This window comes from Erythrolamprus reginae, chromosome 6 (assembly GCF_031021105.1).
Source record: "Erythrolamprus reginae isolate rEryReg1 chromosome 6, rEryReg1.hap1, whole genome shotgun sequence".
Lineage (NCBI taxonomy): Eukaryota > Metazoa > Chordata > Lepidosauria > Squamata > Dipsadidae > Erythrolamprus > Erythrolamprus reginae.
In genome coordinates this window covers 22,800,375-22,827,636 of record NC_091955.1, presented here as the reverse complement: position 1 = coordinate 22,827,636, position 27,262 = coordinate 22,800,375, and the positions used below count along the sequence as shown (strand labels likewise).

General features: G+C 40.4%; 1 protein-coding gene across 2 annotated transcripts in view; it reads right to left on the bottom strand.

The window, feature by feature from the left end:
- The window catches only part of MOV10L1 (Mov10 like RNA helicase 1), a 65,217-nt gene that overhangs the window by 36,071 nt on the left and 1,884 nt on the right, over positions 1-27,262 (bottom strand). For both annotated transcript variants that reach the window (XM_070755382.1, XM_070755383.1), the window contains exons 2-10: positions 22,088-22,278; positions 16,813-16,969; positions 14,988-15,100; positions 10,866-11,056; positions 9,423-9,563; positions 5,460-5,608; positions 5,190-5,364; positions 1,541-1,735; positions 489-603 (exon numbers count right to left, since the gene is read on the bottom strand). In XM_070755382.1, coding sequence (XP_070611483.1) covers positions 489-603; positions 1,541-1,735; positions 5,190-5,364; positions 5,460-5,608; positions 9,423-9,563; positions 10,866-11,056; positions 14,988-15,100; positions 16,813-16,969; positions 22,088-22,278 — 1,427 coding nt within the window. The remainder of the gene's footprint in view (positions 1-488; positions 604-1,540; positions 1,736-5,189; positions 5,365-5,459; positions 5,609-9,422; positions 9,564-10,865; positions 11,057-14,987; positions 15,101-16,812; positions 16,970-22,087; positions 22,279-27,262) is intronic.

Genomic DNA, 27,262 nt, shown 5'->3' with positions numbered 1-27,262 from the left:
CAACTTTTTCTGTAACTCCTTTGCTAGACTCAACAAAGATACATCTGCCCTGCCATTCTTCAATGGGACCATCTTGTAGCTTTTAACAAAGCAAAGGCAGAATGCTTGAAAATTTCAAGGTTTTCTTGCTATAATTAATAAAAGATAAAATATGTTGTAGTGCAGTCTTTCTCAGACTTTTTGTCCTTAAGAAACCCTTGAAATAATGTTCAGGTCCTAGAGAACCCTGACATAAAAATTAACTCCCCCCCCACCACACCATCATAGTATAATTCATTCCTAACATTTATTTTACAATAGTATCTGCAACAGCAAAACAGCAGGCTGATAGCTGGGTCAACATGTGCAAACTCCACCTGCTGATCTTATAAAAAATACATTGATGTATAATATTCTGCATTTAGACAATCTTACAAGTAAGATATCTGATTACAGTTGTATCAGATTCATGTATCAGTATATTTAAATTGATAGAGATCTTAACTTGCCTTTCCAAGCTCTGGATAAAAAAACAATATATCAGATTTCTTTTCCACACATTCTCTTATTCTGTCTGGAATGTTGTACTGTGGAAGGAAGTTTGGCAGCTGTCTTCTTGACTTTCTAAGGTATTAGAAAATCAAAGTAGTAGTAATGCTTAAAATACACAAAACAATTCTTGCAGTGAGTCAGTTACTTAGATACTACATACACCTCCTTCTGCAATACTTTCCACAAAATATCTGACTTTTCACTCTTAGAAAGAAAAAAGATTGTAGTGACTTTGAAGTTATTTTCCCCAAATAAGGAAGCTTCGCTGACCACTTGTCAAACATGACAAAAAAGTTGCATATTTATTTATTGATTTATTTAATTGATTTATTTATTCCATTTTTTTGCTGTCCTTCTCCTTAGACTCAGGGCAGCAAATAGCAATAGCAAATAGCAATAGCAGTTTTTAACAGAGGTGGCAATAGCAGTTTTTAACAGAGGTGGCATATTGCCCCCACAATCCTGGTCCGCATATGAATTATGAGCACAGTGTCATAAAAACACATGGATACTGCTACTGGTTGAACACCATAGATGTTGCTGTAAAGATGATTTGTAAAACAATTTTTAGGTAAGTTTCAATTAAATGCTAAACAGATGAAATGTAATTAAGACTAAGTAGAATGCAATGTTTTAAATATTGAAAAAGTGCAGCTAAGTTTAAAACAGATATGTATCATGGGGTCCTCTTTAAAATTAAAATATATAGGGCATTGAGGCAATCTTTACTGTAAAACTGTATCTCTGCTCACAATAAAAAAGGTTGATCAAAAGCATTCAAGTTTCCCAATCTCAGTCTGACAATCTTGATTTCCTAAAATAATATTTGAAACAGACTTATTCCATTTCTCTAAAGTAACTCCTTCTGCTAATACATCTCTGAAATGAAGATATTCATACTCTCTTAAAGACAAACAATTATATGACATTAGTGCTTAAAACTATTTTTACTCAAGAAAAGCAAACCATTTGTTTTAAGTGGATTTAATCTTATTTTAATCAGCAGTACCTTTTCAATTGTGGTAAAACCACTGTTGCATTTGTGATCTGGGGTTCAGAACTGATTTGACATAGTTTTTGACAATACTTCCCAGTAGCTGCTATCAACGACTCTTCTTTCGTTACTGTAGTTGCTTTGAGGTACCGACCAATAATGCAGTCAGAAAAACACAGCAACAAAAGTTCTTTGCAGCGGCCAGGATTTCTTGAATAAAACAAGAATTCAGTTAAAGGTATCAAGGGTCTATAACTGTGATGGTGAACCTATGGCACACAGATCCGTCTCTGTGGGCACGCAAGCCATTGGCCAGCTCAACTCCACCGGACATGTGAATGTGCACCTCTCCCACTGGCCAGCTGATTTTTGGGCTGCGGGGAGGGGGCGTATGCAGGAGGTGCACACACAGGGGTCACACACACATGCATGCATGACCCATTTGTGATCCCAGGAGACTACATAAGGGGGCTGCAAGTGTGTGGGGTGGAAGATCACGTGCACATGTATGGTGGGTAGGGGATCATGGAGATCATGGGCACATGTGCAGTACCCCCCACATTGCATTATGGGTGCCGGCACACGTGCATGCTATTACACAAGCTTTTGGCATACAACGACAAAAAGATTAACTATCACTGATCTACAATAAAGTTGACTTTTACCCCAGAATATGCCTGGCAGGAGAATAAGATAATCAGATAACAACCATATGAACAATATTCACTGTTTTAAGATCATACTGGATGGTTCCAGCACACCAGACTTCTATCTACAGAAAACCAATTACTAATACCATTCTCTTTCTGTATATTTCTAAATTGATACCAATAACTGTCTGTTTAGTCTTTTCTGGGCCGTGCTAGCTGGGAATTGTTAGATTAGGAAGGGATCACATTGGCAAAGGCTCTTATTAACTAAAGAAAAGATGCGTAGTAAACATTGACTGAATACATTGTGACTGAAAGCTAAGGCAACTAACTCCTTTGGTGAGTCTGTCAAGAGCCTTCTCTAATTTGAGTCTACCTTCTAAAGAGTTAACTGTTCCCCCAGGCTATATGTCATCTGCAGATTTGATGAGTTCTCTTTCTATTTCCTTGATGTTGAAGAGTATTAGGCCAAGACAGAATCTTGCGGTACCCAACTGCAGGCTTCCCTACACGTAGATGTCATTCAATTTTTTAGGGCCGCTGGTTAGCCAGTGGTAAACACATCTGGTGGTGATACTGGTGAAACCACATTTTTCTATCATAGCAAGAAGTCAAAATGTCAAGAGAATGGTTATCTACCCTAGGTTTCAGGATTCTGATCAACACAGCTGTCTAAATCAAGAAATTAAAAAATTCCATTTAAATTTTCTTCCATTTTACTGATTTTAAGTCAGGGGTCCCCAAACTTTTTACACAGGGGGCCAGTTTACTGTCCCTCAGACTGTTGGAGGGCCGGACTATAAAAAAACCCTATGAACAAATTCCTATGCACACTGCACAAATCTTATTTAAAGTAAAAAACAAAATGGGAACAAATACAATATTTAAAATAAAGAAGTAATTAAATAATTAAGTAATAAAGTAATTTATACTTCTTTATTAATAAGTAAACTTAAACTTAAATCAACAAACTCCCTCCATTCTTCCTTCCCTCCCTCCCTCCTTCCTCTCCATTTCTCTCTTCCCTCTCTCTTTTCTTCCTTCTCTCTCATTTGTTTCATTTTCCTCTCCCTCGTTTTCTCTCCATCATTTTCTCATTTTTCTCTTTTCTCTCACACTCACTCTTTCCATCTATCCCCCTTTCTCTCTTCCTCTCTATCTCTCCCTCTTTCTCTCTCTTTCTCTCACTCATTCTCTTTCTCCCTCTTTGTATCTTCACTCTTTCTCTCTCTCCCTCTCTCTCTATCTCCCTCCTATCCTCCCCGCCCCTTGCCTCTGTACTGCCTCCTCGCTCAGCAGCAGACCGCGGTGAGTTGACAGGAGATTCGGGAGCTTATTATATCTATTGATAAAATCTCGTGGGCTGCCACGGGCCGGATAAATTGCCTCAGCGGGCCGCATCTGGCCCCCGGGCCGTAGTTTGGGGACCACTGTTTTAAGTCATTAAAAGGAAATTTTATTGTGAAAGAGACTGTCTACATTTCAGCAGCTAGGATGAATTTAACAGACGTTCAAATTCACTGGTTAATATTTAAGACATCTTCAATGAATTCATCCCTGGATATTTGCTGAGTCCCCACTGAGATTGATCATTACTTTAAACAATTCCATTCCAGCAGAACAATCAATTCTCCTGAGTTCAAATTTTGGATGAATGGAATGTTAAACCATAAATATTGTCCTTTTTCATACTTTTTCATGAAGCTTTATCAAGTAGAAACAAACAAACCCAGATATACAAAGTCACAACAGAGGGATCTAGAATAGAATATATATGAATATATATCTGATAATATATATGTGTAATTCCTTATGGCTATCAGTTTCAACCCTGACTTCTAAAAGAGAAAATACAGTGTTCCCTCGATTTTCGCAAGTTCGAACTTTGCGGAAAGTCTATACCACTGTTTTTCAAAAATATTAATAAAAAAAATACTTTGCGGGGTTTTTCCCTATACAGTGATCCCTCGAGTTTCGCGATCTCGATGTTCGCTAAACGCTATATCGCGAGTTTTCAACCCGGAAGTAAACTCCACCATCTGCGCATGCGTGCCCTTCCACGCATGCGTAGATGGTGGAGTTTCCCCGCCGGGCAGAGGCTTCCCTGGGTCTTCCCCCTCTTGCCCCGGTAAGGCGCGAGCAACGGCATGGGCGGGTGGGCGGCACACGCGCGGGGAAACCCCAGGGCCGCTTCTCAGCTGAGAAGCGGCCCCAGCAACAGCGCGGGGGGGTGGGCAGCACGCGCGCGCGCGGAGGAAACCCCAGGGCCGCTTCTCAGCTGAGAAGCGGCCCCAGCAACAGCGCGGGGGGTGGGCAGCACGCGCGCGCGCGGAGGAAACCCCAGGGCCGCTTCTCAGCTGAGAAGCGGCCCCAGCAACAGCGCGGGGGGTGGGCAGCACGCGCGCGTGCGGAGGAAACCCCAGGGCCGCTTCTCAGCTGAGAAGCGGCCCCAGCAACAGCGCGGGGGGCGGGCGGCACGCGCGCGGACAAGCAGCAGCAGCGAGGCGGCGGGGAAACCCAATCTTCGGCTCCTCGCTGCTGCTGTGGAAATAAAAACACCATCTGCGCATGCGCAGATGGTGTTTTTACTTCCGCACCGCTACTTCGCGACAAATCGATCATCGCGAGGGGTCCTGGAACGGAACCCTCGCGATGATCGAGGGATCACTGTACCACGGTTTTTCCCACCCGATGACGTCATATGTCATCGCCAAACTTTCGTATGCCTTTAATAAATATTTTTTTTAACAAACTTTAATCAATAAACATGGCGAGTAATAATCTGAATGGCTGCTAAGGGAATGGAAAATTGCAATTTAGGGATTTAAAGTGTTTTAAGGGATGGCTTGTGATACTGTTCATAGCCAAAAATAGTGTATTTACTTCTGCATCTCTACTTCGCGGAAATTCAACTTTCGCGGGCGGTCTCGGAACGCATCCCCCGCGAAAAGCGAGGGAACGCTGTAACACATTACTGTTTCACAAAAATGTACTCAATAAAAAAAGAAACATACTTCGCAGTGCATACAACTGTTACAGAAATCTTGCTTCCAGAAGATACAGATATGCTTCCGTTATGTCCTGTGGTTTCTTTTCTTTCATGTTCTTCTTTTTCACAGGTTAGACTTTCAGACTGTTCAATTGTAGAATTATTACACTCTCTAATATTGCTTAGGTATGCAAATTCACCTTTTACAAAAGCAAATAAAACAAACTGAGAATTCCAAGTAGAGTTGACCTAACAAGCAGTGTAATAAATTTTAAACACTGGATGTATAATTTACCTGAAGTAGCTCCATCAGGGACAGTCAATGGTGAAGCTGTTTTCCCGCACACCTGGTTCTTTTCCGGCAACTGAAGAGAGAACTGCTTTTCTTTATCCCAGCCACATAATTTGCAGCTAATTAAAGAATGCTGTGTTTCCCCTTTGTTCCTAAAATAAAAGCACCATTTTTCATCTCAATATTTAAATATATTATATATAAGAAATGGTATCTCAACTTATTTTATTTTTATTAAATTTACATACTGTATTTTTGCAGTATAGGATACACCTTTTTCCTCCCTAAAAGAGGCTGAAAATTTGGGTGCGTCTTATAGAATAGAATAGAATAGAATTTTTATTGGCCAAGTGTGATTGGACACACAAGGAATTTGTCTTGAAGCATATGCTCTCAATGTACATAAAATAAAATATACATTTGTCAAGAATCATGTGATACAACACTTAATGATTGTCATAGGGGTCAAATAAGCAATGAAGAAGCAATATTAATAAAAATCTTAGGATATACGCAACAAGTTACAGTCATACAGTCAACATGGGAGGAAATGGGTGATAGGAATAATGAGAAAAACTAGTAGAATAGAAGTGCAGATTTACTAGAAAGTCTGACAGTTTTGAGGGAATTATTTGTTTAGTAGAGTGAACTGTTCTTGTGTCTAGTTGTCTTGCTGTGCAGTACTCTGTAGCGACGTTTTGAGGGTAGGAGTTGAAACAATTTGTGTCCAGGATGCGAGGGGTCAGTAAATATTTTACCCGCCCTCTTTTTGGCTCGTGCAGTAGTATACAGGTCCTCAATGGAAGGCAGATTGGCAGCAATTGTTTTTTCTGCAATTCTGATTATCCTCTGAAGTCTGTGTCGGTCCTGTTGGGTTGCAGCACCAAACCAGACAGTTATAGAGGTTATACAGTGATACCTTGTCTTACCAACTTAATTGGTGCCGGGACGAGGTTCGTAAGGTGAAAAGTTCGTAAGACGAAACATTGTTCCCCATAGGAATCAATGTAAAAGCAAATAATGCGTGCAAACCCATTAGGAAAATCCAAACTTTAAGGCTTAAAGAAAAAGCAGCAGGTGGACAAAGGGAAGGCTAATGGAGTGGAGACGGACAGCGAGGAGAAGCGAGGAATGGAGGTCCTAATGAAAGCTAACGAAGCCCCAAATCTCTCCCCAAATCGCCCCCTCAAAACCTTCCTACGTTGCTCCAAATTCCCCCAAAAATCACCATTCCAAAAGCTTCCTATCTTGCCCTGAATTCCCCCCAAAAGCACTGTTCCAAGAGCTTCCTAAGCCACCCCAAATCACTTCCAAAGTCTTCCAAACTCACCTCTCCTTTCAAAATGCCTCGTTTCTCCTTGCTGCCTTTCTTCACTCCATTTGCTTTCATTAGGACCTTGATTTGGGTGCTATAGGAAGTGGCTGGAGGGGTGACTTTTGGGGGAATTTGGGGAAAGATAGGAAGCTTTTGGAGGGGTGATTTTAGCAGCGAGATGGGGCGAAGGAAGCGGCAGGCTAGGGGGGATTTTGGCAGTAGGATGGGGCGGCTGCGGGGAGCAGAGGAAGCGGAGGGCTAGAGGGGAAAGTGGCAGGGAAATGGGGCAGCTCTGGTGTTCCCCGCCTCAGGTGCAAGCAAAAGGGCGCAGGGAATTCCAGCGGTGACAGTCACAAGGCAGGGGAATCCCTTCGGCAGTCAGCATGCGCAGTATGAGAGCTCATGGACCCGGGCTCAGGTTTGTAAGACAGAAAGTGTTTTTAAGACGAGGGAAAGAAATCTTAAACCCCAGGTTCGTATCTCGAAAGGTTCGTAAGACTAGATATCACTGTACTTCAAATGTAGCTTTTTTGAAGCTTTTTTCCCTAGCCCTAACAAGGTGCTAATGATCTTCCAGGTTTCCTATTCCCTCAAAAGGTTTTTCCCCAGCCCTTTGCAGGCTTCTTTTCATTCCTACTCTCTCTGAAAAAGACTTTTTCAGCCCTAATAGTAGATAAAATAACGTGCTGAAGCTGAACAGACTAAGGAAGCTAGTCAGATGAATACGTGGTAGGTAGATTACCCCACCCCATCCCTATTTTACTCCCCCAAAATTAAGGTGCATCTTATATTTCGAAAAATACAGTAGGTAGTACTTGATATTATTATTATTATTTTAATTTCCCTCTCCGAAGACTCGGGGAAGCTTACCACACATAAAAAACAGTAGGTTACAATAAAATTACGGTAAATCCAATTAAATTAACAATTACATAACTAAAATCCCTGGTTATATTAAAATCAATCACACGCATTCGTACAGCAACCATACAATCATTCGTTGGCCAGGGGCTAAGGTCTCATTGGCCCAAACCTGGTGGAATAAATGAGTCTTAAGACTCTTACGAAAGTAGATGGGGATGGGGGAAGTACAAATCTCCGGGGGGAGTTGATTCCAGGGTCCCGCAGAGAAGGCTCTTTCCCTAGGTCCCACCAAATGGTATTGTCTAATTGACGGGACCTGGAGAAGGCCAAATCTGTGGGACCTAACCAGTCCCTGGGATTCATGCAGCAGGAGGCGGTCCCACAGGTAATCTGGTCCGATGTCATATAGGGCTTTATAAGTCATAGCCAACACTTTGAATTGAGTCCAGAAACCAATTGGAAGCCAGTGCAGACCACAGAGTGTTGGAGAGACATGGGGATGCCTGGGTAGGCCCATGACCGCTCGCACAGCTGCGTTCTGCACAATTTGCAGTTTCTAAACACTCTTCAAAGGTAGCCCCATGTAGAGAGCATTGCGGTAGTTGAACCTTGAGGTGATAAGGGCATGAGTGACTGTAAATAAAGACTCCCTGTCCAGATAGGGCAGTAACTGGTGCACCAGGCAAACTGGTGAACCCAGGCAAACGCCACCATCGCCACAGCCGACAGATGATGTTCCAAGGTCAGCTGTGGATCGAGGAGGATGCCCAAGTTGCGGACCCCCTCTGAGGGGGTCAAAAGTTTCCCCCTAGGGTAATGGACGGATGGATAGAAGTGTCCTTGGGAGGCAGAACTCACAGCCACTCCGTCTTGTTGGGGTTGAGCTTGAGCCTGTTAGCATCCATCCAGAGCCTAACAGCCTCCAGACACCGGCACATTACTTCCACTGCTTCACTGACTGAGCACGGTTTGGAGATGTATAGCTGAGTGTCATCAGCATACTGCATGGAGTACTGGCATTTTTTTCTGTACTAGGACAGGGCTATGCGAAGTTGGCTCTTCCATGATTTGTGGACTTCAACTCCCAGAATTCCTGAACCAATCACACTAGCTCAGGAATTCCAGGAGTTGAAATCCACATGTTATAGAAGAGCCAACTTTGCCTACCCTGGTACTAGAGATTATTGTAAGGGCTTGTTAAACATACAGAGTAAAGTGCTTTAACTGTTCCTTGTCTTTCTCAAGAGTAAAGATATAGGATAACCAAATTGGAACTACATTGTTGGACTTCCACTTTGTCCTGTGTTCCTGTAGACAGGGAAAAGGTCATAGATAGCTCAACCTTGGATATCAGAGTAAACTGTGGATTTAAGTTATGATAAATATTTTAACAGAAAAACCTAGGCCATTGATGGCGAGACTTTTTTTCCTCGGGTGTCAAAAAAGTATGCGTGAGTGCCCACATCAGTAATTCAATGCCTTGGGAGGGCGAAAACAGCTTCCCCGCTTCCTAACTTCTGGTGGGCCCAGTAGGCTCGTGTTTCGGACTCCCCAGGCTCCAAACGTTTCCCTGGAATTGGGTGGGGGCTAAAACCGCCCTCCCCTATATCCCCAGAGGCTCTCTGGAAGCCAAAAATGCCCTTCCAGAGCATCTGTGTGAGCCAAAAATCTGGTGATCAACACACACAAGCATGTTGCAGCTGAGCTAGGGCAATGGCTCGCATGCCAGCAGACATGGTTCTGCGTGCCACCTGTGGCTGACCTAGGCAATAACAAAATTAACTTACTCTATCCAGATTACCATACTTTTGCTCTCTCCTAATTTGAGTTTTCCAAAATCTGTCATTTTAGATACTTCGAGTCCTTCTTTGTCGTTCAATAAATTTTCATTTGATTCATTGAGATTTATGTCTTGTGACTGCAATAATCTGAAATATTAATTGATAACATGTTTTAATAAAGTTATTCAAATCAATTTTATTCATTGCATCTATATAATTGGTATGTTAGCTGTTGATACACAGTTAACATACATTTTCACCCAGAAGTTTAACAAAAAACCCCAAACCCTAATATGAACCAAACTTTAAAAAAGCAAATAAAAACGTTGTCATGTTAGGTTATATTTTATGTCACACCATTTTAAAATATATTTTATTTTTAAAAGTTCATAGGAAATAGATAGAAAACACATCTGACTGCTTATTGCTAATGTATTTTGGACAATCCCAGACTGAAACAGATTTCCTATAAGGATTAATTTGAAAATACTGAAAATTAGAAGTCTGTTTGATTTAGAGTTCTAGTTCCGTTTTAGGCATAAAAGTCATGTGGATGACTTGGGGATAGTCACTCTATCTCTTAGCCCAATCTATCTCACAGGATTGTTGTTGTGAAGAGAACAAAAGGAAGGATGTTAAGATATTCATGAACTGGGAGAGCCAATGGTAACAAGGTCAGCCAATGAATAGGCATAGCAATTAAGTCAGCCAATGGGAGCTAACCACCTGAGTCCGGGCAGAGAATCGAAAGTGGAATTTAAGCTGAAGGCTGGGCATGGTTTGGTCTACTCTGCTCTGTCTACTCTGTGCTCTGTGTTTGTCTGCTCTACTGAAATGAAACTAACTGTCCTCTGCTGCTTGTAACTGATTGAAGAATTCTACTTGTGATATTGTAAATATATATATGTGTGTGTGTGTGTGTGTGTGTGTGTTTATAAAGAAGTTATTGAATCCAACTCTATCAGTCATCTGAGAGTGCTTCTGGTTTTGATTTTGCAACAAACTTTAATAAAAAGTAATAGATACATTCATCACTTGAATTATTTATAAAAATAATAAAGACTAGATAAAAAAGTATTTAAAAGCCTGGGGAAAATACCATTTAAAACTCGTTTTATTTTTCATATCAGCTCATAATATATAGCATTGAATCTGTGATGGGAATAAATATGATTAGTAAATATTAATGAGTTAAAACTTTTGAAAGTCTGCTTACAAAAATCTTTTTAAAAAATCTCTTTACTGTTAGCATGAGTTACAAAATAAATAAGGATGACAAAACATGTTACTCTTAGCTATCGCAAACTAAAGCTGTAAGATGGAACAGAACAAAATGGAACAGAACAGGCACTATTTTACTCGGTACCACATTTATTTTCAAGAATTGTAGGAGGGCTTTATAAACTTGAATTAAATAACTTTTGTTAAGAATTATGAAAACTGCATTACCGATTTTTGTCCACTGGAGCCATGCAAAATGCTCTCCAACTATAACAGGACTGGTCACTCTCCACAACCACAACATTGACAAGATCATCTTTACGGGGTAAATAATCCTCAGGAAGACTTAGAAAATCCAGATTGAAAAATATACTGTCGTCTACCACACCAGTTCTTCCATACATATTGGAAATATAAATCTGTAATAATTGTAATTTATCATTAGATTAAATAAGAGTATAAACAATTATAATTTGATTTTTCAATATGTGTGAATTATATGCTTGGCAGCTCCCGATTCAGCACTCCAGATAAGCAAAAATGATAAAATACATTTGTATCTTCTGTGACTTGTTTAGCATTATGTGTGAAAAACATCTCTAGCTTGTCTTCTAATACAGTTTATAACTTCTGGTTTTGGTACCGTATCCAAACTACAGGTAGTCCTTGACTCATGACCACAATTGAGTCCAACATTTCTGTTGCTAAGAGACATTTGTTAAGCGAGTCTTGCCACTGTTGTTAAGTGAATCACTGCAGATATTAAGTTGCAGAAATAACATAGTTGTTAAGTGAGTTTGGTTTCTCCACAGCTTGTCAAAAGGCTGCAAAATCTCTTGATTCTGGGATACTCCCTTCCTCATAAATTGAGTTATCTGCCAATTGTCTGAATTTTGATCACGTGACAATAGGGAATGCTACAAGAGTCGTAATTATGAAAAATGGTCATCAATTATTTTTTTCAGTGATTTTGTAATGTTGAACAGCCAGTAAATGAACTGTTGCAACTTGAGGACTACCTGTGTAAGTCATAATGTTGCAGAACTCTTATTCTACAAGTCCTGATAGCCAAACATCCATTCCACAGGAAGAACTTCTCTATCAATTGAGATGCTAGAAACAGGGATTTCTCCATTTACAACCAGTCACTTAACAGTTCAAGTTATAACGAACTTGAAAAGTTACTTTTGACCCATTCTCATAGTTATGAATGCTGTAACATTCGTGTGGTCAGATAGCCACACTCTGAATGCTTGACAACTGGTTTGCATTTATGATTGGTTATAGCATCCTGTGTTTTTGCCATTTTGTCGCAAAAAATACCTATTGGATAAGCTGCACTTGGTCTTATGACCATGTGAGTCACTTTACGAATGCAGTGACTTGCTAAATGATCAGTGCAAAAATGGTTGTAAAATTAAGTCTGGTTATGTGGTAACTCAACTTATGACTGCAATGACTTATGAGAAAATTCTGGGCTCAATTGTGGTCATAAGTCAAGGACTACCTGCAATGTTCCCTCTATTTTTTTGTGTGTGTGGGCGGAAAAGTATAATGTCTGAGTGGCACATTTTCATGCCTGGGTGTGGATCGGTTAGAAACCCGGTCATTAAGCGAATCTGGCTTCTCTGCCCCTCTCCCCCATTGTCTTTGCTTGTGAGATGGTCGCAAAAGGGGGTCACGTGACGTCAAGACAAAGTAACAGTCATAAATATGAAACGACGGCCAAGTTTTGATCACGCAATTGTGGGGCTGCTGCGAAGATCGTAAGTGTAAAAAAGGGGCATAAGTCATTATTTTCAGGGCCATTGCAACTTTGAACGGTCAGTAAATGAACCGTTGTAAGTTGAGGACAACCTGCCTTCTCCCCTAGATGTTTTCTGTAGAGCTTCAAAATGGACTCCTGATCTGCTTCTAAAAGAGTGCACTGGTCAGACAGATAATCCTTGACTTCTGTTCTGACCCCAATGGAGGCCAACGTTTCTATCTCCTGAGTAAGATGGTTATTGTGAGTTCTGTCTCACTTTACCACCTTTCTTGCCACAGTTGTTAAGTGAATCCCTGCAGTTGCTTGTCAGAAGATCCCAAAAGATGTTCACATAACCCTGGGACATTATTATTATTATTATTATTATTATTATTATTTCGACTTTTATGCTGCCCAATCCTGAAGGACTCAGGGCGGCATTACCACCATCATAACTACGTCGTCAAGTGTCCAAAGTTTGACCCTTTATTTTTCTAGAAGGAAGAATAGAAAGAATAAAATGAAAAAGGGGATTAAAAGGGGATACAAAAAAATAAAAAAGAAAAGGGTTCAGTTCAAAGTTCTGCTCAGATTAAAGAAATTGGAGTTTGAGAAGGGTTGATTAAGCTTGGAATATTGTTTTGTTTGCTCTTTTTTTAACTTTATTTTTTCTATTTAGATATATGAATTTATGAATTGCTGATCTGTTTTAATAAAGTCAGAAGTCTTGATTATAATAAGATATGTAGTAGGTGATACTGATTTGGATTAATGCATAAATGGAATTTAATGTAGAATTGTTGGGGAGATTAATGATGTTAATGATTTTTAATTTTTAATAGAGAATATTTAGATTCACCCCTTTTTCTTCTTTTCTCAAATTGAATGAAATTTAAGATTAATAATTAAGTAAGAAATGTAGGTAAGTATTAATTGGCTAAATGTTAGATGGGCTGAAATAATTTTTAAATTTTGGATTAGGTAAATGTGCTATTTAAAGGGGGAGGAGGAAGACTGAAATTCATGTACTGTATATGTTGTTTTTAATTTTCTTTTGTTAACATCTGATTGGCTATACAAGGTTTTATTGGTTTATAGAAAAATGTATAAAGAAAGAAGCACTTTGGCATAATGGTTAATAAATTAGAAATATAATTGGTGTACTTTTTGAAGGAACATTAAGGAGGGAATTTAATTAAAAGAAAATGTAACTGGATGACAAAATTATAAAAAAACTTTTTGCAAATTTTTGGATGATTGATACTAGTTACTAACAAAATACCGCATTTATCCATTTAGACGACACACTGTATTGTTTGAATGTATGTTGAGAGAAAAATTTTAAAAAATTACCCCCAAAATGTCCTTCCTTCCTTCCCTCCTCTCCACTTCTCTTTCCCTCCCTCTTTCCTTTTTTTCTTTTTCTTTCTTTTTCTTGTCGTAATCCCAAAGCCGGAGCTGCAGGACCTGGAGGGAAGCGCGGAAAGAGCCAGGCTCTCTTCCGGTAGGGTGTGCGGCTGTGGTGGCAGCAGTAGAGTCCACCTCACCGGCAGACAAAGAGCCATTTTCTTCGGAGAGAGGCCATGTGCCTCTGGGGATGGGGGAGGCTGAGTGCAAGCTACAGAAAGGCTGAGGGAGGGCGAGGCAAGAGCTCCGGTTTGGGCAGTGCCGTCACCCAAGCAACGGGAACGACTGCCCCCTTTTCCCCACAGGATACACACACATACACTCCTGCGGCGCTGCCCAAACCGGAGCTCTTGCCTCGCCCGCCCTCCGCCTTTATTTTTAAAGCTTGCGGCAGAGCGCTCAGCTTCCCCCCTCCCCCAGGCACATGGTGGGGCGTAGACATTTGCCCTGAGGCAGGGATTGCGCCCGTCTTGCTTAGGGTCACCCTTCCCCTATCTGGTGCCCACCAGGCACATGGGGTGGGCAGGGTGTGGTCCCCAGACAGAACTGGAGAAGCCGGGTGGGACTCAGAACCCACGGGGGTTTCTCCCCGGCCAACTGCTTGGGAGGGGCAGATCAGCTGTCGGGCAGGGAGAAAAGGCACCAGCTCCACTACGCAGGGTTTGAAAACTCTGCGCGGCCTTTGGTTTTTGCATGCGCGCTTGCATATGTTAGAGGGAACAGTGACTACCTCTAGAGACTACTACTGGACTTATATCCTGTTTCCAGGTCACTGTTTCTGGATTACCATTATGAACTTTAATCTTAAAAAAACACTTTTCACATTCTTATAGAAAAAAATATTAAATAACAACATACTTTACAACAATTTCACTGCCAGGTCTCTCCCCTCCTTTGAAAACCACCCTTGATGATTGTAATCTTGTTAGAGGATAAAGACCATTTGTCTTTAGACTTGGAATTTAGTGCTTCCATAAGTTAGAAAATGTTTTATTGCATCAAGGAGATTTCATGGCTACTGGACAGAATCAGAATTATTCTAAGCTTGCTGCATCAAGGCAGTTCCTATTATGGCTACTGATTTCTCCTCCACCATCCATTATAGCAACTGAAATATTATTTATTTATTTATTTGATTTCTAGGCCACCCTTCTTCTGAGATTACCTGCAAGGTCTCCTAATGTATTAACACGTACCTTGTCAATTCTTTTAAACCGTAAGGGCTTTACAGATACAGCTTGACTTGTCCACGTTGATGGGTTGACAATATATTCAGCTTCTACCAAATCTCCTTTACAAGGATAAAAGTCTTAAATATAAAATAAAAAGCAGCATGGAATAACTCCAATTCTCCTAGGCTTCATGTTGTGGAGCTCATTGATTCTGACATGAATCTATGCCAGTTTGGAAAAGCTGAATGCTCTCACACAACATCTCCCATCAGAGCAGACCACTTTATTTTGATAGAGTGTAGCTTGACAAAACTGCATCACAGAAACAAAGTATTTCTTCCCTACTTTGAATGTATACCATGTTTTCCCGAAAATAAGACCCTGTCTTATATATACTTTTGCTACCAAAGGGAGGGGGGATTAGATGTAGTCTACTGACTCACCTAACTTGCACGTATTGCCCCAGCTTTCTTTTCACTGTCAGAGGCCTTCAGATCTATCTGGAGCTCTGTTATTGGCTGCAGAGGCCTTCTTTTGCTATAGCAAAAGAAATGGCTGAGATGTATGAGACCTGGCTGCAAATATACGCAGGTAAGTAAGAGGGCAGCTCGACCACTCTCCCAAACCCAACCTAGCTTGATTTTTACCAATGTACCATGAAGTAAACGGGATCTTAATTAGGACTTTTTTTGGGGGGGGGGGGTGTTATATTGAGCAAACATGTAAAAATCAAGCTAGGACTTACTTTCTGAGGAGGTTGTATTTTCGGGGAAACATGGAAACAGATACTACCTTTTCATACCACATTATAATTTAGCCAAATGCTGGATTACAAAAAAAAAAAACAAAAGCAGGAAAAAAGATATGTACCTCGGCACTCAATACATATTTTAATAAGCGTTAAATGTAAGTAAGCTATTCAAGAGATAAACTATATTTTTCTGTGAGCAAATATTTCTTTAAGCTGGCCATCAAGCATCCCTGCAATCATGTGATTGTGGTTTGGCTTGCAATTACAGTGATACCTCGTCTTACAAACTTAATTGGTTCCAGGACGAGGTTCTTAAGGTGAAAAGTTTGTAAGACGAAACAATGTTTCCCATAGGAATCAATGGAAAGGTGATTAATGCGTACAAGCCCAAAATTCACCCCTTTTGCCAGCCAAAGCTTGTGCTGCTGGGATTCCCCTGAGGCTCCCCTCCATGGGAAACTGCACCTCCGGACTTCCGTTGCCAGCGAAGCGCCCGTTTTGCGCTGCTGGGATTCACCTGCTGGGATTCCCCTGCAGCATCACAAAAACACAGAAGTCTGGAGGTGGGGTTTCCCATGGAGGGGAGCCTCAGGGGAATCCCAGCAGCACAAAAACGGATGCTTCGCTGGCAACCGGAAGTCTGGAGGCAGGGCATCCCAGCGGCAGCGGTGGGTTTGTAAGGTGAAAATAGTTTGTAAGAAGAGTAAAAAAAAATCTTAAATCCCGGGTTTGTATCTCGAAAAGTTTATATGACGAGGCGTTTGTAAGACGAGGTATCACTGTATAACATTGTGGTAAGCTGCAGTCATAATTGTAATTTCTGTCCTTCCCTGCCAGCTTTCCATGAGCAAATTCAATGGAGACACCATCCGGAAGTTAAAGTCACAGTCATGTGAAATTCTTACTTGATGATAGCACATGAGATTGCCATCTCTAAGTGTTGTGGTCATGTGACTTCACGCTTTATGATAGTGTCACTTAGCGAATGCCAAATGCTGCTGTTAACCGAGGACTATCTGTACTTAAACCAATACACCCTCTGAAACTTAAAACTGCAGCTTTAAAAAAAAACACCTTCAAAGGAAATGTGCAGGTTACCTTTACAAACTACCTCCATAGAGAAAGAGGTGCTTTGATTGATGAAGCCACTAACTCCATTAAACTTTGTAATACTGCCAATGAGTGTTTTACCATTTCCATCCACTATATAAGAACCTATGCTGTTATCATCCCATTTATCACAGATGCGTTCTACCTGCAAAGGGGAAAAAAAGAACGTTTTTGATATTTCTGGCGGAATGAGTGCAACTTTCAAAAACATTTGTACACTATACTTCATGATTCCATTCTAAAGACAAAAACAAGGAACTGGACACTATATCAACAAAATGGTAGGTAAAGAGCTGGGGTGGCGCAGCAGATAGAGTTCTGTACTGCAGGCCACTGAAGCTGACTGCAGATCGGAAGGTCAGCAGTTCAAATCTCATCACCGGCTCAAGGTTGACTCAGCCTTCCATCCTTCCGAGGTGGGTAAAATGAGGACTCGGATTGTGGGGGCAATAGCCTAGCTCTGTTAAAAAGTGCTATTGCTAACATGTTGTAAGCCGCCCTGAGTCTAAGGAGAAGGGCGACATAAACATCGAATAAATAAATAAAATAAATAATCAAGCCCAACTGAAAGTTGTCCAAGTAATTTCCAGACATGTGAGATTATAATTTCAGTTAGTAGGACAGATATTGACCCCTAGTTTGTGGAGTGCCTCAGGGATCGGTCTTCTCCCCCGTCCTATTTAATATCTATGTGAAACTACTGGGTGAGGTCATCCAACGATTCAGGGTGAGGTATCAGCAATATGCAGATGATACCCAGTTATATATCTCTACCCCGCGTCAATTCAGTGAAGCAGTGGATGTGATGTGCCGGTGACTTAAGGCTGAGAGGATCTGAATGGGAGTCAAAGGCTCAGACTAATTCAGACAAGACCGAGTGGCTGTGGATATTGCCTCCTAAAGACTATGTCACCTGTCCATCCTTGGCTCTTGGGGGGAGGGGGAAGAGAAATTATCCCCCTCCGAATGAGTTCAAAATTTGGGTGTCTTCCTAGACTCACAGCTAAAACTAGATCAACATTTGACAGCTGTTGCTAGAGGCACCTTTGTACAAGTTTGTCTAGTGCACCAACTGCGACCCTACCAATCATGCCCTCGTCACCTCAATTAGATTATTGCAATGTGCTCTACATGGGGCTACCATCGAAGAGTGCTCAGAGACTACAACTGGTCCAGAATGCAGCTACGCGAGCTGTTGTGGTGCACCTAGATACATCCACATTACACCAATCCTTCGCAAGCTGCACTGGCGTCCTATTAGTTTCCAGGCACAATTCAAGGTGTTGGCCATTACCTGTAAAACCCTACATAGCTTAGGGTAAGGTTATCTTAGAGACTGCCTTCTGCCGCACAACTCCCAGTGACTAGTGAGATTCCAGAGTTGGTCTCCTCCAGGTCCCGTCAACTAAACAGTGTCAGCAGGCGGGCTCGCAGGGGAAGGCCTTCTCTGTGGCTACCCGGATCTCCGGAGGTCAGGACTGCCTCCAGCCTATTGGCCTTCCAAAAAGCAGTTAAGACCTGGCTTTTCTGGCAGGCTTAGGGCTATTGAGCTTGCAGTTATAATCGGCGAGATCCTGCTATGGAATGATATTTATGGGCTTTAATTGTTTTAATGCTTAAAATGTTTTAAATATTTTACTCTGTTGTTAAGCTGCCCAGAGTCCTTTGTGAGTTGGGTGACATATAAATTTAAATAATAATAATAATAATAATAATAATAATAATAATAATAATAATAATAATAAAATTTATTGATAGTCAGATAGCTCTAAGGCAATCAAGTCTATCACATACAAAATAGGAATCAGTAAATTGCAACATATCATGGGGAGAATGAATGCAGATATAGATACTTCTGAAAAACATACTCAACCCATGAAATGTTGACCATGAAATTAAATCTTTTCACAAAAACATCAAGTTGACATCATATCCTGTAGACAGATCTACAGCACTGAAGATAAATGTAGAAACTCCTTAAGATAGCTGAAGAAATTAGGTATTTTATTTCATCTATGCAATTAAAGCTTTTGCATCTTCTTCAAAGCCCTTGATACAAGACAGCAGGCAGACTCTATCCAAGGACACAATTATTAAAGTAAAACTATCCCTGTCCATTTGTGTCCAACTCTAGGGGGAAATACTCTTCCCTCTTTCTTAGCTGAGGGAGCCAGTGTTGTCTGAAGAGATTCTGTGGTAATGTGCCAGCATGACTATACATCACACAGAAAACTGTTACCTTCCCACCAAAGTGAGAAGGTATTTATTTACTTTTTCTTGCTTGCTTTTGAACTGCTATGGCTGGTAGGAGCTGGGCAAGCAACTGGAGCGCATCCTGTTGTGTGGCATTTGGGTCTTGGCTGTCAGACAAACTCAGTGTCTTTAAATGTTGAGCTATTTATTTATTTATTTATTTATTTATTCATTCATTCAATTTTTATGCCGCCCTTCTCCTTAGACTCAGGGCGGCTTACAACATGTTAGCAATAGCACTTTTTAACAGAGCCAGTGTATTGCCCCCACAATCCGGGTCCTCATTTTAACCACCTCGGAAGGATGGAAGGCTGAGTCAACCTTGAGCCGGGGATGAGATTAGAACCGCTGACCTTCAGATCACTACTAAGTAGATACCATAAATGATAAATGACAACTGGATGTGAAAAGAAAAAAGGGTATAGATCTTTTAACTTCCAATCTAAAAAAGGGAATACTGTATATTTTCTAACACTTGTCAAAATATGGAAAGCAAGTAAAATCTTAACACAACATGCATTTAAGCCACTGAGAAAAAATTTGCCAAGACAGCTAAGATTTTAAACCAAGTAGAGAAGCATGGTTCCCGCTACACTCATTAACCGTTCATACTAACAGATTAAATCATATTTATATTATGAATCAATATTCATGAGATGCAAGGAAAATTAGATCTCTTATTATTCTACAGTCCTATTCAGGCCTTCTTGGAATAGATAAAATAGACACCTATTTCCCCTTCTTAAAACAGTCCCTCAGTTCTATATACCGCAGCAGTACTGTATTAATACTGTACAATGTATTAATATTTATCTGCATGATAACACTGTGAAATTAGTAGCCTATTAAAATTGCGGTGCCTATAATCTTTCTTTGCTAAGGATTGTATGAAAGACATTTTTTCCACACCATGAAAGTGCTTTCTAGTAAATGTGTCAAGAATGAAAAAGAATGGGCTGCTAATAACACCCTACCATTTTCATTTGGGTGTCTCTCTTTTTACTGGATGCTATTCAGCTTGGCTACTTTTCTGCATTTTCCCCACACCCTTGTCCCTCACCTCAATTTTATCTATTTAAAATGACTGCAGCAAACTTCTGAAAGTAGCCTTATCTAAAATCTATTGTACTTTAACTTTCAATGAAGGCGAAAGCAAAATCTTTCCTCCTTTTAATAATTGAAACTGATTAAACTTCACTTGCGCACTAAGTCTGCCCCCTACTGGATTTCCTCCAGTATTCCTCTATCTGTAGTGTGCTTTCCTGTTTATTATTATACAGACTCTTTGTATTTTTTATTTCTGTCTTATCTAGAATTATGCTTTTCCTGCTTCAGCAGTTGGCACTCATGACCAGGAGGGCTTTTGCACAATTGCGAAGTCATGTACCAATTATGTCCAATTATGTGCCCTTGTCACAATCACCCACTCCCTAGTCATCTCCAATTTGACCTATTGTAATGCATTGGGATGCCTTGCAAGAGCATCTGGAAGTTTCAGTTGGTTCAAAATATAATGGCCCAGTTCTACACAAGACTAGATAAGTGCATGTGTCACCTCTTTTGTGGGAGCTGCAATGGTTGCTGATTTTCTTTCAGATCAGTGGTGTATTAACCATTAAGCAGACTAAGCACGTGCTTAGGGCACCAGAACCAAAGGGGGAACCACAAAGCTGAGAAAGAAAGAAAAAAAACTAACTTAATGAAGTTATTAAAATGATACAAAGGAGAGGGCACCAAGAGTTGTCAGTGTTTAGGGCAGGGATTTTCAACCTTTTTTGAGCCGCAGCACATTTTTTACATTTACGAAACCCTGGGGCACATTGAGCGGAGGCAGCTAAAAGTTTGGACAAAAAAATTCTCTCTCTCTTCCTCCCCTTCACTCTATTTCTTTCTCCATCCCTCTTTCTCTCCCTCCCTCCCTCTTTCTTTCTCTCTCTCTCCATCCCTCTTTCTTTCCCTTCCTTCCTCTTTTTTGCTCTTTCTCCCTCCCTCCCTCTATGTCTTTCTCTCTCCTTCCCTCCCTCTCTTGCTTTCTTTCTCTCTCTTGCTCTCTATCTCTTTCTCTCTCTCTTTCTCGTTTTTTCTCTCTTGCTTTCTCTCTCTCTCTTGTTCTCTTTCTCTCTCTCTCTTTCTCTCTCTTGCTTTCTTTCTCTCTCTTGCTTTCTTTCTCTCTGAGCTTCGCGGCACACCTGACCATGTCTCGCGGCACACTAGTGTGCCACGGCACACTGGTTGAAAAACACTGGTTTAGGGCACCAGTGAGCTTTAATCTGCCACTGTTTCAGGTGCAATTCAAGGTGCTGGTAATCACCTTCAAAGAATTCTAATTTTATTCTTGCTTCAGGCATGAAAAAAAAATCAGCTTCTCAGCTCAACTCATTTCACTGGATTGTTGTGGGGAAAACTGGAGGAGGGAGGAATAATGGTGTGTTCACTGTCTTGATTTGTATATGAAAATAAGTGGTGTGTGTGTGTGTGTAAATAAAACAGGAAGAGGTAGGCTGGTGTTCTGTGAATCCCCCACAAATCTCTGGCTGCCATTATAGGCAATCTCATCACTTGCCTGTGATGGCAGCCACCAAGCAGTGGAAAGAACCTTATTGAAGGAATGGTGGCAAGCCTATACAAGATGAACTATGCTGATTGGAGTTGAAGGTGCTTCTTTCTCGGCTCTGCTCCTGTGGAAGGAGGCTAGAACAAGTTACTGGTATGGCCTTTGAGGTTGAGGTTCAAAAAATTTCCAACTGGAACTTGAGATACTCTTTCCTTTTGGGGTTTTCTACTCCTGTCCCCCTTTTCTCCCTTCCATCTTACTATTGCATTGAAGTACTTTTCAGTCCATACAAGAAGAGCTGTGTGGGCGAGCTTTGGGCTTGCTTGTTTTCTTCTTTGGTCCATAACGCAAGACCCCTTGTTATAACTCTGCAGCCTCCTTCAGTGGTCCAATTTGAGAAACCACTATTGTAAACAATTAAAGCTTAAGAAGCATCTCCAGTTATTTTGACCTCACCCTGACTGCTCTTAATCCATGAGATATTTTATTTTCTTCAACGTGAGCTAGTACTCTCTGTCCAACTTGCAGTGGCACACCTCTCATCACAACATCCTGGTTGAAGTAAATTAAATCATCAATCATCCCATAATCCAGACAAAATCTTGTTATTACACCTTCTACTGTTTTCATCATTTTTAACTCGTCATCTAAAAAAAAAGAGAAACATTTATGTCAATGCTAAATAAATCTGTACAGGCTAGAAAGAAATCTGTTTTAAAACTTATTTTTATAAGAGAAAAGAGTTAAAGCACACAAAGTCAGTTGTTTCTGATAGGTCAATCTTTGCAAAGTGGTTTTTACAAATAAAAATAGCATGCAAAATATTACCAGTACGCACTTTCACAATAAAAAAATCTTTGTAATATCATTCCACAATTTGGCATCAGAACTGAAACAAATCAAAATCTAATAATTCTATTGTGCCTGCCTGAAATAAGTTAAGAAACTACCTTGAATTTACTTAGCAACGAGTATGGTAGAAAACAGACTATCCTGTTTCATTAATTTGAACAGTCAGCGTTCTTACCAACAACAAAAATTGGCATTGTCAAGCACACCTCACCTTACATGTAAATTATCAACAATATTCTAAATCTTCATATATTCTTATTTTCCATGCATCGGGGGATTTATGGACTTTCTAAAAATGTTATCTAGTTTATTATGCATTATAATTCATGTATGAGATCTTCAAAGGTACATCTGCTTGTACAAACATGTTGGACAGACTTATCAATTAGCTAGAAAGTGCACACTGACAACACAGAAATTAATATGAATCTTAGAAGGCGGTGGAAATTCTTTTCCAAACATACCACCCAGGAAGATGAAAGGCCAATAGTTTCAGAAACGTCAAACAAGTCAAGCATATACAGCTCCACCTTTTTAGACAGATCTTCCTTAATAGGCAGCAGAATTTATACAAACAAATTTTGTGTAATGTCATTGTTATCCAAACTTACATAAAACATTGAAAGACTGCTAAGCTAGTGTTAAAATTTCGTGAGTTAGCCCACTCATTTATTTTTGATTTTTTTTTATCCCCCCAAAAAATTTAAGATGGTAAACATGCTCGATACAGGTATGGCAGTGTTCTATTTACAAGAGTTTATTTATTGACCATATGAAATTACAATGGAACTGAAAAAAGTGACTTATGATTGTTTTTCACTTACAACTGTGGCAGTATCTTCATGATCATGAGATCAAAATTCAGACGTTTGACAAGCACATATTTATGATGGTTGCAGTCTCCCCGAGGGTCACATGATCCTCTTTTGTGACCATCTGACAAGCAAAGTCAATGGGGAAGCCAGATTCGCTTAACAACCGCGATACTAACTTAAAAACTCAAGTGATTCAGATAACAACTGTGGCAAGAAAGTTCGTAAAATGAGCAAAACTCATCTTACAAATGTCTCACTTAGGAACATAAATTTGAATCTCAATTGTGGTCATAGGTTGAGGACTACCTGTACTCCTTCCACCACCAATTTTCCTCATCAACAATGGTGGTGGTGGTTCGAACTAAGAGTGACTGGCCCAAAGTCACCCAGAAGGCTTTCATGCCTAAGGCAGGACTAGAACTAAGAGTCTCCTGGTTTACAGCCTAATGTCTTAACTACTAAACCAAACTGACTCTCAATATATCCTTACATCCTGAAATGAGACAATGCAATGTGTTGTACTCCATGCATTCATAAAAAATGGTAACACAAAGGAATGAAGAAGTGCATGTAAATCATTCCATTTATTTTTATCATAAATATATTACTAAGAAATTTGATCTACTTGAATCATGCTATGAATTAACGGGACACGTATTTTGCAAGCACTGACTTTTATTTACCGTAGATTCATTTACTAGATTTATATCTTTCCTTTTTGGAGGAGCTCAAGGCAACTTGCCAAGCAGTTTCACTCAATTCCCCCAAGACCCGGCGGCGGAGGTTCTCAGGTGTCCACCGCCGCTGCGTCTTTTGCCTGGCCGAAGAATACCAGAAGCGCCTGTGGCCGCCCTGCACGGAGCTTGAAGGCAGCGTTTGTGGCTCCATTCTCCCCACCCTGAGAGAAGAGTGCCAGTCCTAAATGGTGGGAAAAGTACTTTTGGAACGCAGGCTGAAACGAGGGGGGTGTGGGGTGGCGGGGCGGGGGATTGGAGTCCCAGAGAGAGAATCGGTCATATAGGAGGCTTTGAAAGTGAAGCAGATGCCGCTTGTGTTCTCCCTGATGCTGGAGCGAAGGACAGAGAGAATTCCTCAGGCAGGGAGAAGCGGCCCCTGCCCGGCCACAGCCGCTTGCCCGAGCCACTTTTTGGCCTGCCAGGAGGGCTCCTTGGCCAACGCCTGCCTATCTCCCGCGGGGAGGGAAGCAAGGGAATCCCCCCCTGGTCTCCTGCTGGAAGGGAAGCAAGGCCATCTGCAGGACGGCCTCGGGAACAGCCAGCAAAGCACGGGAAGGCCGCTGCTGACCACTACCCAAGTCCCCCCCGCAGCATTCGATGTATAAGATGCACCCAGTTTTTGATGCACTTTTTTTGAAGTAAAAAGGTGCATTTTACACACTGAAAAATACGGTACTTGGTTGCTAGAGTCACTTCCTCCTCCCTCCTACACTAGAACATAACTGGCAATGTCATGCACAAGATCATAATCTAAACCCTGCAATACTCTAAAAAGTCTATTCTACACAAATGGGTTCCAAGGCCAATTTATTTATTTATTTATTCATTTGTCCAATACATAAATACATAGGAAGAAAAATAGACATGTAGTAATATATATAGAGGTAAAGTGAACTTAGAGGAGAGGATATATGAAAGAAAGAAAATATATATGATAAATGAGAGAAAGGAAAGACAATTGGACAGGGGACGAAAGACACACCAGTGCACATGTACTTATGTTTAATTTTACTTTTTAAAATAACAAAAGCTATTCTCTTTCTGCTACGAGTGTCAAGGAATATTCCTTAAAATATTGTAACATTAACGTTCTTGATTTGAGGTAGATAATTTTGCATCCCTCAAAGCTTTTGCAATTTCCCCTTCTACTCTATTATCAAGAATTGTGGAAACTGTAGCTCAAAACATTTGTTGGGGAGAACAGAGTGCCTACTCTTATTTAGATTTAAATTCAGACTACCCATTTCAAGAATGGGTACGTCTATTATTCTGAGAAAAACAATATTTCCACAGCTTCTAGTTCAAGAACATCAGTCTGCATGTGGGATTCAGAGAACTGTATTTCTTAGAAATATACTTACTAAAAGCTGGTAAACATTATGTGACAAATAAGACATGTTATGCAACAATTATGCAACAAGCAGATTATATCCAAAAACATTATTTAAATGCCAATGTATTTCTTAAAAAGTAAGAGCCAGTCTGAGAAATTTAACATTTTCCTAAAGTATCTTTATTATTGTTAAATTTTATTTTTCTAATAAAGTTATGCTCAAAGATACAAATGTTAGAAAACTTGCTTCTGCATTTAAGGCTTAGAACTGCATGTAACTAGTGTATTCAAATATGTCTTTTAAAAAGAGGTTTATTTAAAACTAACTCCCAATAAAAATCTAGTTAAGTTTTTGGAGATGATTATTTCCTATTTTTTACCCTGCATACAAATATAAAAATGTATTAAGTTGGATAAAAATTGATGTTTTTAAAATAGATATTTAAAATTTAAATTGGATTTTTAAAATCTAATTTATTTAAATAAAATTCTTTTGGAGTAAAAATTTATCTAAAAATAGTTTTCTATTTAAGATACATTAATAATTTAGTTTATTCAGCATGAAATAAAGCTTAGTTATGTAGCATGAAGTTGTATAGTCCGCTGTACTGCAGGCCACTGAAGCTGACTGTACATCTGAAGGTCAGCGGTTCAAATCTCATCACCGGCTCAAGGTCGACTCAGCCTTCCATCCTTCTGAGGTGGGTAAAATGAGGACCCAGATTGTGGGGGCAATAGGCTGTCTGTTAAAAAGTGCTATTGCTAACATGTTGTAAGCCGCCCTGAGTCTAAGGAGAAGGGCGGCATAAAAATCGAATTAATAATAATAATAATAATAATAATAATAATAATAATAATAATTGGAACTGTCCGTGAGTCAACAGTGAGTCAGGAAGAGCCACTGTGGGACAGATGACAGTTGCTCTTTAAATATTATGATTTAAATTGAGTTGATTTAAATCAAGCCCACCCTGATATATACTAATATTATGAAGCCCTCTAAAGCCAGTATACCTGAGATGCTTGTTTCCAATTGTTACCTGAGATGCTTGTTTCCAATTTTAGAGGAGTGGATGTGCTCTAGATCCCCTCAATTAAATATTGCCATCTTGTGGGGCCAAGGTTCTGAAACTCGAGCCTCAGAGGGACCAAGCCAAGGTGCTCTTCCAGAGAATGTGACAGAAAGCATGCTTTCTGTCACATCCTCTCGAACAGCACTTTGACTTGGTCCCTCTGAGGCCTGAGTTTCAGTAAGGCAGGGGCTTCCTCTTCTTGAACTCCCTCTACTCGCCGATTCCCACCCCTTCTCTGGCCTTCTTTCTGTTCTGAGGGCATGTTTCAACCGCCCGTAATTACAGGGTAATTAGTCTAGGAAGACACACACCACACGATAAACGTTTTTATAAACAGAAAAACAGAAACAGTTCCCTTTTTAAATGTCAAAGGGATTTTCTGGTACACACAAGGCACAAGTTAAATGCAGTCTAATTGCTCACCCAATAACTGGGAAATTGAGTCCAATTCTAAAGTCCAGAGTCCACACACACAATCCTGAACAGCAAAACCCATGATCTTGATGGAACAATGAATCAGATAAACTGCCATGAGGCTAAAACATCAGGCAGCACTTTTATCTGTAGCACTAATTACAGCAGCCCCACCCAACCACAGGTGGCCTCATATTCTCTTGCAATAATCCTTCAGTTGTTGTCTCCTATGCATCACTCTACGCATGCGTGGATGTATCATTAATTCTTGTTCAGAATCCAGGGATGATACAGATGACTGATCTCCTCCTGGGCTGTCTGCCAAACTCCCCTCTTCCCTGTCACTCACGCTTCCTTGGTCAGAGGAGACTTCGTCGGCAGATTCTACTGGGAGCAAAACAGGCCTG